This window comes from Alligator sinensis, unplaced genomic scaffold (assembly GCF_000455745.1).
Source record: "Alligator sinensis unplaced genomic scaffold, ASM45574v1 scaffold662_3, whole genome shotgun sequence".
Lineage (NCBI taxonomy): Eukaryota > Metazoa > Chordata > Crocodylia > Alligatoridae > Alligator > Alligator sinensis.
Window position 1 is genome coordinate 280,278 of NW_005842908.1, and position 10,528 is coordinate 290,805.

The 10,528-nt window shown below is 51.3% G+C and overlaps 1 protein-coding gene across 6 annotated transcripts in view; it reads right to left on the reverse strand.

Annotated features, from left to right (window-relative positions):
• Positions 1–6: 6 nt before the first annotated feature.
• The window catches only part of LOC102372509 (zinc finger protein OZF-like), a 25,304-nt gene continuing 14,782 nt past the window's right edge, over positions 7–10,528 (reverse strand). For 2 of the 6 annotated variants that reach the window (XM_025192268.1, XM_025192273.1), the window contains exons 3-6: positions 8,921–9,037; positions 7,733–7,822; positions 4,529–6,580; positions 1,210–1,469 (exon numbers count right to left, since the gene is read on the reverse strand). In XM_025192268.1, the coding sequence (XP_025048053.1) occupies positions 5,367–6,580; positions 7,733–7,822; positions 8,921–9,037 (1,421 nt within the window). In that variant the 3' untranslated portion in view covers positions 1,210–1,469; positions 4,529–5,366. Of the gene's footprint in view, positions 750–1,209; positions 1,470–4,528; positions 6,581–7,732; positions 7,823–8,920; positions 9,038–10,528 lie in introns of those variants that run through there. The other 4 variants (XM_025192270.1, XM_025192269.1, XM_025192272.1 and 1 more) reach the window with 4 other exon arrangements.

Here is a 10,528-nt window from a genome sequence, read left to right on the forward strand (position 1 = left end):
TAGGGATCATCCCATCTGCCCGGTACAGACAGTAGAGGGGCCCTGTAAGCAGGTGATGCTGCATATGATGTTGGTAGAGTTACAAGTGAATGAATCTCAGATATTATTTGGTCTAGTGATGATGTAGGCGTATTGATGTTGAGGCACAGAAGGCATCTGGGCCCATTGCAAGGCCTGGTGTCTCAGTGAGACTGGCCACAGTAATGTCTTCAACCTATCCAACCACAGTCAGCTCAGCGGAGGTGTCTATTATCCCGTGGTCTTTCTGCCCTATTTCACAACTCGATACAGTAAAGCTGCATGGAGAACTTGAGCCTTTTTACTGCTGCCCAAGACTAAGGAAATATTTCCATGACAAGGAGCCATGCAATGACCAACCTAACACAGACCAGACGTAGATACAGGACAAAGTGGCCAGGTCACGGACTCTGAGTGCTGCAGCCCCGTTCTGGACCTGTACAGGAACTGCTTCTACTTCCCTGCCCACCCTGAGATTTGCAAAAACATAAAATGTACATTACAACCTCAGTCCTGCAGAACAGAAAGCCATACTCAGCCTTCAAAAGAACCCATGATACTAATATGATACTATTATCACACAACAGGCTGATAAGGTGGGTACCAATGTTGTCAGAGTCAAAACAGTGTACATACAGGAAGCTGAGACAATTTTTCAACACAGCTTTACAAACTCCTAGTAGGACCCCATGGCATACCACCAGAAGAAACTCAATAAGCTCTTACTGGATCTACCTTGGGAAACAAAGGAGAAGATTGTTGCTTGTTTTTAAGGTAAGTTATAAAAACAAAACCACCTTGGCAGTAAGTAGACTATAAAATGGGGCGAATAAAAAAAGGTTGTGGCAAGCACTATTTCAAGATGACAAAGGATGGAGATAAATCCTTCCTTCAAAAAAGTTTACTTTTCACAGAGACAAATCCCATCTAATTGACACTTTCCAAATCTATAGAAAAAATGGTTAAATCCACTTCCTCAAGCCTTCGTGAAATAAAGAAAATGCAATCAAAGAATGCTTTAGAATTAGCTATGTATAAAACTGGGATATAGACTAGAGGGATAACCAGAGAATTCGAGACAATTCAGGTTGATCTGTTGCCAGTGTGTGCGCCACCATCCTCATGCTCTTGAGCCATCTCAGCCAGTGTAAGCAATAATCTGTATTGTGTTGTCAAAAGTAGACAAGCAGATAACTGGGTCATGTTTATTCTTGTGCTTTGTATGCAAACAATAAAAGGTTAGGTTGTAGACCCCTTTCTTGCATCTCATCAACAGCCAACCTACCAAACACCTGTTGTCCAGATAATCCCAGTGGCTTCCCTGGGTGCCAGCTGCTGTCTGATGGGAGGTTGTTCGTACCTCTCTGCTTCTTTGCATGGTACATCACAGGTGATGCTTCTTCTGGGTCAGTAATCTGACTTGGGAGGTAGCAACCCCTCCCCCACACACACTAAAAGGAAATGGAGAACCATGTCAAAGGAGAAGTTATCCAACAATGGGGGCAAGATATGGAAATGGGGTATATACATTCCCCAAACCTGTGTACAATGGGATGAAGTGAATTAAAAACAGCAAGACACTGGGGATATACAGAAAACAGACAACTCACCTTAAGGACTTGAATATTCCTTAAAGTTTGTCAGAGTACTGGCAAGGTACACGTCCTCGTCAGAGGGGTTCAAAGTGTTGCAGCAGAGCTATAAGCCCAAATGAAGCCACATGCACAATGACAGGACAACATTCTGCCTTTATACAACAGAGTTAACTGAGATGTGAGCCATACGCTTCAGAGGCTTGACTAGGAATGTGGGTGTTCTGGGAAGAGATTCTGTTAAGAATCAGACAGAAGAAGATAGATGGAGAGGGTGGGGGGCAATGCTGGAAAACAGAAGGGGAGGGAAGGCAGGGAGCCATGGGGGTGCCACAAGAGCCCCACACCTGAACCCCAGCAGACACAGCCACTACCTTCGTGCTCCCCAATCCTAGCTCAGAAGGTCCAGACCCCTAGCCCTGCCCTGCTCTGACCTAGCCAATGGCTGGGAGAGACCACTGCCCCTACCCATGCAAGAAGGCTCAATTCGCCAGTGGGATAACTGCACAGTAGCCCAGAGCCAGCCACAGCAGGGAGAGGGAAAGTGCTGTCTCCCATAGTGCCCTTAGGCCAACATGGGTCAGAGAGAGGGGTGCTGCTGGTACCCCTCACCCTGCAATGAAGTTAATGCATCAGACAGAGGGGGCTACTCTGGGTGTCAGGTTGGTAAGTGTCGATGCCCAGCACCAGTGGGACAGCAAAACCAACTGTTAAATTAAGTGACTGGAAACATGGAGCATTTAAACTGCAGTTATCACTGATGGGTGTCACTGGGGACAGGTTAAAGACTGCTCGCCTGAAGTGACAGAACAAGTGAATTGGAAAAAAAAGGCACAAAACTTTCCAAGTTGCTTCAAAACCCTTGTTAAGAAAAGTGATCGGGCAGGGCAGGCTGTGCTGCAGACATCCCTGACCAGTGACACAGGAGAGTAAAATGTAACCTGGCATGGAAAGGGCTTGTGCTATGCTGCAAACACACAATTTAAGTTATAAGGGAAAGAAACAAGACTCCCTGTATCAAGAACTAAAAATGCTGTCGAAAATCCCAAAGGCAGGAAAGGAATCATGCTAAAAATACCAAAAAGTTAAAATTACACAACCTGCAGCCACCTCCATGCTTTTGAACAGTAAGTATTACAGGATCATAGGAAAGCAGGGCTGGAAAGAACTACAATCCTCTCTCAAGGCAGGAGCATCCCTGACCAAACCATCCCAGCCAAGTGTCTGTCCAAACTGCTCTTGAAAACTCCCAAGGATGGAGAATCCACTTCTCTAGACAGCCTGTTCCAATGCTTGACCCCACCTCGGTCAGAAAGCTCCTCCCAATCTTCAACCTAAAATTCCCCTGCTGAAGGTTGAGGCCGTTGCCTCTAGTTCCGTTGCCTATGACCACACAAAAAAAAAGCCCATCTCCACCCTCTCTATAATCACTCTTCAGGTATTTGAAAACTGTTATCAAATCCCTCCTCAGTCTTCTCTTCTCCAAGCTAAATAACCATAGCTCTTCCAGACTTTCTTCACGAGACTTGCTTCCCAAGCCACTAACAGGCCAAATTCCTCTCCTCTCCTCATGTGTTAAGCTGAATTTTCTGTGTTCTGGGACAGTGGAACTTAGCAATTTGAGCCAATCTGCTTCTAGAAGGGTATTTGATAGACAGCTTCTCAATTCTCACAGGGAAGAGTTTCCTGCCTCCATCACCTTGTCCTGAATGCAGCTTTCCCAGCTCTCCCCCCAGCATACACTCTGTTATCAAGTTAACTGAATGAAAAAAATTCCCATGCACTTTAACCCCATGGTATCCAGACAAGATTTTTTCCATGAGAAGAGCGTGAATAGACTAAGACATAACCACATATTAGCAGGTCATAGGTAGAAGGAAAAAGTTTGTTCAGTGCTACTATGAGCACAGCTACAACTGCAGCAGGTTCATCATTCAATAAGGACATTAGATGATCAGAATTTGACCCTGACCTCAGCTTTTAAGTTTAAAACCAAGCTTTAGTCAATTATAGACTCCACTGACAGTGGCTGTGTTTCAGGCTTCCTAGCAGATGCTGCTGTTTTGTTCTCAACTTTTGTCACTGTCTCCCTAAGAGAATTAGCATTGGCTTCAGGACCCCTGTGGTCTCCCTGTGTCCCATATCCCTTGAGGCCCTTCAGTCACAGGTACTTCTGGCCCCAGCTCCTGCTCCTTTTCATGACAGGCACGTGGAACAAAGTCGCCATTTTGTTTGCGGTGTCATTGCATGAGAGGAACACCATGGGCAGCCCCCAGCTGAGCTGGACTGGGCTGTGCCACAGCCTAGATGGAGTGGGTTTGGAGGTGTGGGGGAGCACAGCCTGGAGCTGATCCATTGAGTAGGGCTTGTTGAGAAGAGAAGCAAGGAAAGCTTCAAAATATTTCCCATTCCAGAACTATAACCTCAGGCTGGACCTTGCTGCTGGAAAATCTCCATTCTCTAAGCTGTTTAGCATTATAGTAAAAGCCCCTGCTCCTCAAAGGCACTGGCAGTTCTGTCACGATCTTTTCATCCTGGTGTGTGCCTTATTTTCTCTACCTTGTTGGTATGCTGTTTGGCCCTGAGAAGGAAAGGTTAACTTTCACACTGGACAAGGTGGGGGGCACTAGTTACAGCAGATAATAGGCCATCAGGAGAGGAGTTAGGGCTGTTTCCCTCTGGAAGGATCCCATGAGGACAGAGAAGGAGCACAATGATTGGGGGCTGCTTACAGGGATAAGTGCCCAGAAGTGGGGATCCAGGGAAATCAGCCCTGAGGGTGGCACTCCTGCCACTATGAGTAGAAAACGATTTCTCAGGAATGGAGCCTGTCATAGCTTAGCAGTTGAGAGGGAGACAGCAAGAGAGGCTGTGACCCAAAAGCCCTCTCTCTCCATCCAAGATGTCACAGGTCTCACCTTGACTACAATCCATGTGTGTCGCTGGCTTTCTGGATGCGCAGGAGACAGGGGTCAGGTATGGGATACAGGAATAATCTAGGAGACATTTCCAGCCTCCAGGTGGGTCTGGGAAATAAAGTGTCCCTGAAAGCCATAAGGGTGGCAGTTAGTCAGCAGCCTCTGTTGGCTCAGCCAGAGGCTAGGCCATCTTAAGATGGTAGGAAAAGGTTAACCTCCTAAAGTCCCCCAAACTGAGCTCTGTTTGAAGATCAGAACTGTCCAGGAATGTAGCAGTTATTAACAACTCAAGAGGACCAGGAGTTACCTGAAAGGATGAATGGGCCTAGAATTGTCATGTAAAAAAGTGCAAGCAGAAGAAATATTCAAGGGTCACCTCACTGCGTACAGCTAGGATTGGATGACTGAAGGTATGTCATCTGGTTTCACAGGGATTTTGGGCTTGATACCTTGGTATTTATTTCCTGTGCCAATTGGTTCCGTCAGCCAAGTAGAAGTGCATAGTCTTTTTTGATTTCTACTCCTCCCTTGAAACTGCAGCAGTGAAGCTGGAAGAAATATCCCTGGATGCTACAATAAGGGCTACCTACCTGGAAGAAACTAGGGCCCCTGCAGTGTAGCCCTGAGCCCACTTGATCCCTCTCTCCCAACTGCAGATCGTAAACCCCAGTACAGCCTGTTTAAGAGACTCCTAGGCCAACACTCCTATCCCCAACGTCTAGTGAATGAGGAGGTGGGAGCATTTCAGGACAGGTGCTGGAACCTCTTCCTCCCTCTACTTCAGGGCACAGGTTGTGGGGAGGAAGATGAGACTATAGCTGGCAAAAACAGTCCTGTGTCATTTGTGAGGTTCTAGCCTGTGGGTGCGCTGGTGCTTGGTGAGAACAGAGCTCTGCCGGAAGCTCTTCCCACACTGCGTGCAGTGAAATGGTTTCTCCCCGGTGTGGATGCGCTGGTGGACACGCAGGTGGGACAGGTCTTTAAAGTTCTTCCCACACTCCCCACAGTGGTATGGCTTCTCCCCAGTGTGGAGGCGCTGGTGGACCTGGAGATGAGAGGAGTGGTTGAAGCTCTTCCCACAGTCTGCACAGTGATAGGGCTTCTCCCCAGTGTGGGTGCGCTGGTGTTCAGCAAGAGACGTGCTCTGCCGGAAGCTCTTCCCACACTCCAAACAGTGGTATGGCTTCTCCCCTGTGTGCACACGCATGTGGACTTGGAGATGGGACAGGCGGACAAAGCTCTTTCCACATGCCATGCAGCGATATGGCTTCTCCCCAGTGTGCAGGCGCCGGTGGTCTCGCAGGTGGTCGGGGCGGGCAAAGCTCTTTGCACACACGGGGCAGCCATATGGCTTCTCCCCTGTATGGAGGCGCCGGTGGTCTCGGAGGTGGTCAGGGCGGGCGAAGCTCTTCCCGCACGTGGCGCAGCAATAGGGTTTCTCGCCCGTATGCACGCGCAGATGTGTGCGGAGGTTGTCCGGGCGAATGAAGCACTTCCCACACTGGCCACAGCAGTGCGGCTTCTCCCCAGTGTGTATGCGCACATGGTCCTGGAGATGGTCAAGACGAGCATAGCCCTTCCCACACACACGGCAGTGATGCGGCTTGTCTCCAGTGTGTAGGCGCTGGTGGTCGCGGAGATGGTCTGAGCGGATGAAGCCCTTCCCACACTCCCGGCAGAGGTGGGGGCGCTCCCCTGAGTGCATTCGTTGGTGCTCAATGAGACGGTATTTGTACCAGTAGCTCTTCCCACAATCAGGGCAGGAGTAGGCTGTTTCCCTTCTGTGGACTGCACTGCGCACCCTGAGCTTCTGTTGGTCCTTGACGCTCTCACCACATTTATAGATCGACTCCCCTGTGTGAGTGCTGCCCTCCTGGCTTCTCAGGTTTCTTTGCCCCTTGAATCCTTTCCTGCACACAAAAGTCTTCCGGGACTCAGCTATTTTCTGTCCCCACTGCACAGGGAGCTGATTTCTGGCTGGAACCAGCTCCAAGTGTGCAGGCCCATCCTCAGGAGGCTGCTGCTCAGCTCTGCTCAGCATCTCAGCACCTGCTGGGTGGAGAAGAGAACTCATAGATTAGTCCCTGTCCTTGTGGCAAAGGGAAATTCCTGTTCTTGTGCTGGGGTGTGCTCAGAGTAGGGCCCAGCCTTGGGTTCTCTGTGAGAATAAGAGATCCAATTCCAAATAGTCCTCATGCTGCAGGTGGAGAGGCAGGTCAGTGCACTATGTTCATGTTCCCTAGTAAATTCTGTGGATTCAGTTTCCCTGTGGTTCATTCCCAAATCCAAGCCCCATCTGAATGGAGAGAACCACATCCCCTTGGACCTCTTGCAGAAAGATACATGTGTGATGTGTATAATGGCACAGGATCTGAATGGCTCCGTGTTCTTTAGGGCTGAGGGTGAGACCAAAGGCCAGATTCCCTGCTTTAAGGAGAAGCAAGGCTCTGAGGGCTCCTCTCCACCACAGCAGTAGGGGATCTCAGGGAAGAGGGTACTCCCCACCCAACCAAGCTTGCTGCCATGCTCCAGACCCAGAAGTTCACCTGTGGCTGGTTCCTGGGCCCATCCTAAGGATTATTACCAACTTCTCAGTCTTGAGGACAACATCTGGAAAGTATGAAAGAGCTTCACTGGAAAGCTTCTGGGTCTGGCATGCATCAGCAGACGTAGATATGTGGGCCATGCTGAGCATTGCCATTTCTGGGACAAACCACTGCTATAGTATAAGTACATCCTAAGGGCTCCTGAGATTAATGAGAGAAGTTAACTATGTCATCCCTCACAGAAATATTCTGGGAGGCATGAACGATGTGTGGCCCTGGAGGCTGGGGGGGCACGGCAACCACCCGCAGGCAGTGGCGTGGCGGCAGCAAGCGGGGACCACCCACAGGCAGCCGCACTGACATTGGCAGTGAGGGTGGGCCAAGCGGGGACCACCCGCAGGTGGCTGCGGCAATGTTGGTTGCAGGGGAGGTCTGGTGAGCGGGAACCGCCTGCAGCCACCCATGTGGGGGGGGGGGGGGGGGCTGCCCACAGAAGCTGGCGGCAGCTTTGGCAGTGGCCAATCTTGGTGAGGGGCATGTGCCCTCCTGTGCCTCCACTACACATTGCCTATGCTGGGAGGGGAGGATTTGCAATTCATGAGCCACACCTGAAATGAGCTCTCCAATTTTCCCACCTAGAATAAGCAGAATCTCTTACCTGGCTGCCGTGAGTGGCTTGACTCAGGAAACAAGCATGTGGAGCTTTGCTCTGCCAACAAGTCCCAGACATCCTCTGTGTCAGAACAATCTGCACCAGAACAGAGGCCTTGAGGTTAACTTGCACATGGACTTTAGGTCTTGGGTCCTGAGCATCATAAACCCTGAGCCCTCAAGGGATGCATCAGAAAGGGGTTTATATCCCCTAGAACATAAGAGTTTGTAAATCCCACCTGCAGCTGGGAGTCATATAGTACAGCCCAAGATACTGATTAAACACTGCCTTTATACCATTTAATGTCAAACAGGGTTATTGGGGAAAGCTCCAGTTCCAACTAAGCAGGAGAAACCATCAGCAGTGGGTAGGGGAGCTCCATTATAGCCCAACCCTTAATGGCTCCCAGAGCATCTACCTACCATGACAACTGTCCAAAGGCAATGCACATCTCAGCATGATCTGCTGAGGATATACAAGAGATATGGTCACCTTGACATGGGGTACCAACTCTTACATCACTGAATGAAGATAGAAATGCCAGCCCACGGTACCACAGGGATAAAAGTTTTTATTTATTTACTAGCCAACTGCACATCAAAAATGACCTGGGTGGGGATGTCCCTGGGATGGAGTGCCACCACCTAACACCCCATGCTGCCGCTGTGCTGTCTCTTGCAGGGTGCGGGGTGGGAAGCGCTGCTGGCCTCGGCTCCCCCACCCTCTGTCCAGTCCTTGGCACAGCTTTGGAATCATGGCAGCACTCCCCCATGCTTGGAGCACTCTGATTGGCTGTTTCCGTCAGCAAATCAGAGTGTGAATAAAGCATTATGGGCAGACAGACAGACTTAAGCTTTTATTATATTAGAATTTATTTTTTTAACAGAAGGGGCCTGGGGCTCAATGTCCGAAGAAGGAGTGATAGAAAACTCGGCTAAAGGGATGAAGGGAGATTTCATGCCACAACAACCATAATTAAGGGAAGAAGGAAAACAGTTACCTGTATCTACATCATTGTATTGAACTGAGTGAGAAACACACCTGGCTGGACACAGATCAGGGCAGGGGAAGCTGTCTGAGGTCAGTACCTTGGGATGGCAACTCAGGGCAGGACTGCAGGGTTGCAGCTCCCTCTGTCACTTTGGCACTCAGTGGTGCTAAGGAGGTAGGGCCAGGAAAATTTCCACAACTCACCTGAAAACAGGCCCTCAAACCACGCACTTTCTCCAGGCTCCTTATCATCACCAACCCAAAGCTCCCCCTGTCCTCGCTGGATGCGGCAGATCAAGTCTGGTGTGGGACCTCGACATCCTGTGTGGGGAAAAATGGTGGTTATGTGTAGTAACTCTCCACCGAGTGCCCAAAGGGGATTTTGGGAATGGATACAATGGACACAACCATTCTAAGGGGGACCTGAAGGAAAACGGAAGGTGGACATGCAGCATTGAGGATGTGCCACTCCACGCAGAAACCTTCAATAAATGATGGCTCATCACTCAGGTAAATGGTGATTTCATGGTCACATCAAATGTAAAGCATCTATAATGAGCTGAGGGTAATCAGGCTGAGTCACACTGCTTATATAAGCTTAGAAAACGCAGCAGAGAGCTGCCTGGGCAACAAACCACTTTGCTGCATCTCTGGCCTCCTTTGAACTTCTAAACCTAACCCTGCACACTGAAGTTCTGGCCTGTTACTCTCCTGTCTGTTTCTGCTTCCTCCTGTTCCCAGATCTTGTCCTGGATCAATTACTTGCCCTGACCACAACATCATCTCGACCTTTGGGCTGATGATCTCTCAGACTTGGACTGATACCCAGCTCCAGTAACCCCCTGACCTAGCACGTTCTACTTGGACTGACTTCCTACGGTAGGGGTGGGCAATTATTTCGGGTGGAGGGCCGCTTACCCAGTTTTGGCAGGCTGTCGAGGGCCTCATGGGTAGCCCCGCCCCTTGACAGGTGCCGCACCCCCTTGTCACCATCTTGGGACCAATGTCCCAGGGCCAGCACCAGTGGGGCCCAAGCGGGGCACAGGCTGGCAGGGGTCTGTGGAGCCGGGCTGGGCTACACCAGCAGGGCGAGTGGGGAGCTGGCCTGGCTCCACAGAGTCCCCGCTGGCTGGGACCCTGCGCTCCTGCCACCCTGCTCTGGGCCCAACGGCACTGGCCCCAGGACATGGGTGTGGGCCCACAGGCTCCCACACCTGCTCATTCCCAGTGCCCCCCAGCCCCACGGTACAGGCGGAGGGCAGCGCACAGCCCTGACCCCCTGCTTGCCAGCAGGGAAGGAGCTGGTGCTGAGCGCGGGAAAAGCAGCCCATCTCCCACCTCATGGCCAGCATTCCTGAGCAGGCACAGCCAGCCCCACGCAGGCTGCGAGTGGCTACAGGGGGGGGCACCAGCCACGAGGCAGGTGAGGGGCCACTTTTCCCATGCTCAGCCCCAGGTTGTAACCCGCCCTGCTGCCAGCCTGGGCCCCACAGCGGCGGCAGCAGCAGCAGCTGTGGCCCCCGCACTTGCCGCGCTGGGCAGCGTTTGCTGCTGGTGCTGCCTGCCCAGAGCCCGCACGCTGGGCAGCCCAGAGGCGGTGGTGGCAAACACTGTCCGGCGCGGTAAGTGGGGGTGGCCACAGCTGCTGTCACCGCCGTGCAGCCCCAGCAGGCGAGCCCAGAGCCGGCACGGGGCACAGGCTGGCAGTGGGGCTGGGTTACAAACAGGTGCTGAGCACGGGAAGGGAAAAGCGGCCCCTCCCCCGCCCCCCGCGCTGCGGCTGCCTGCACCAGCTCAGGACAGCCCCGCACC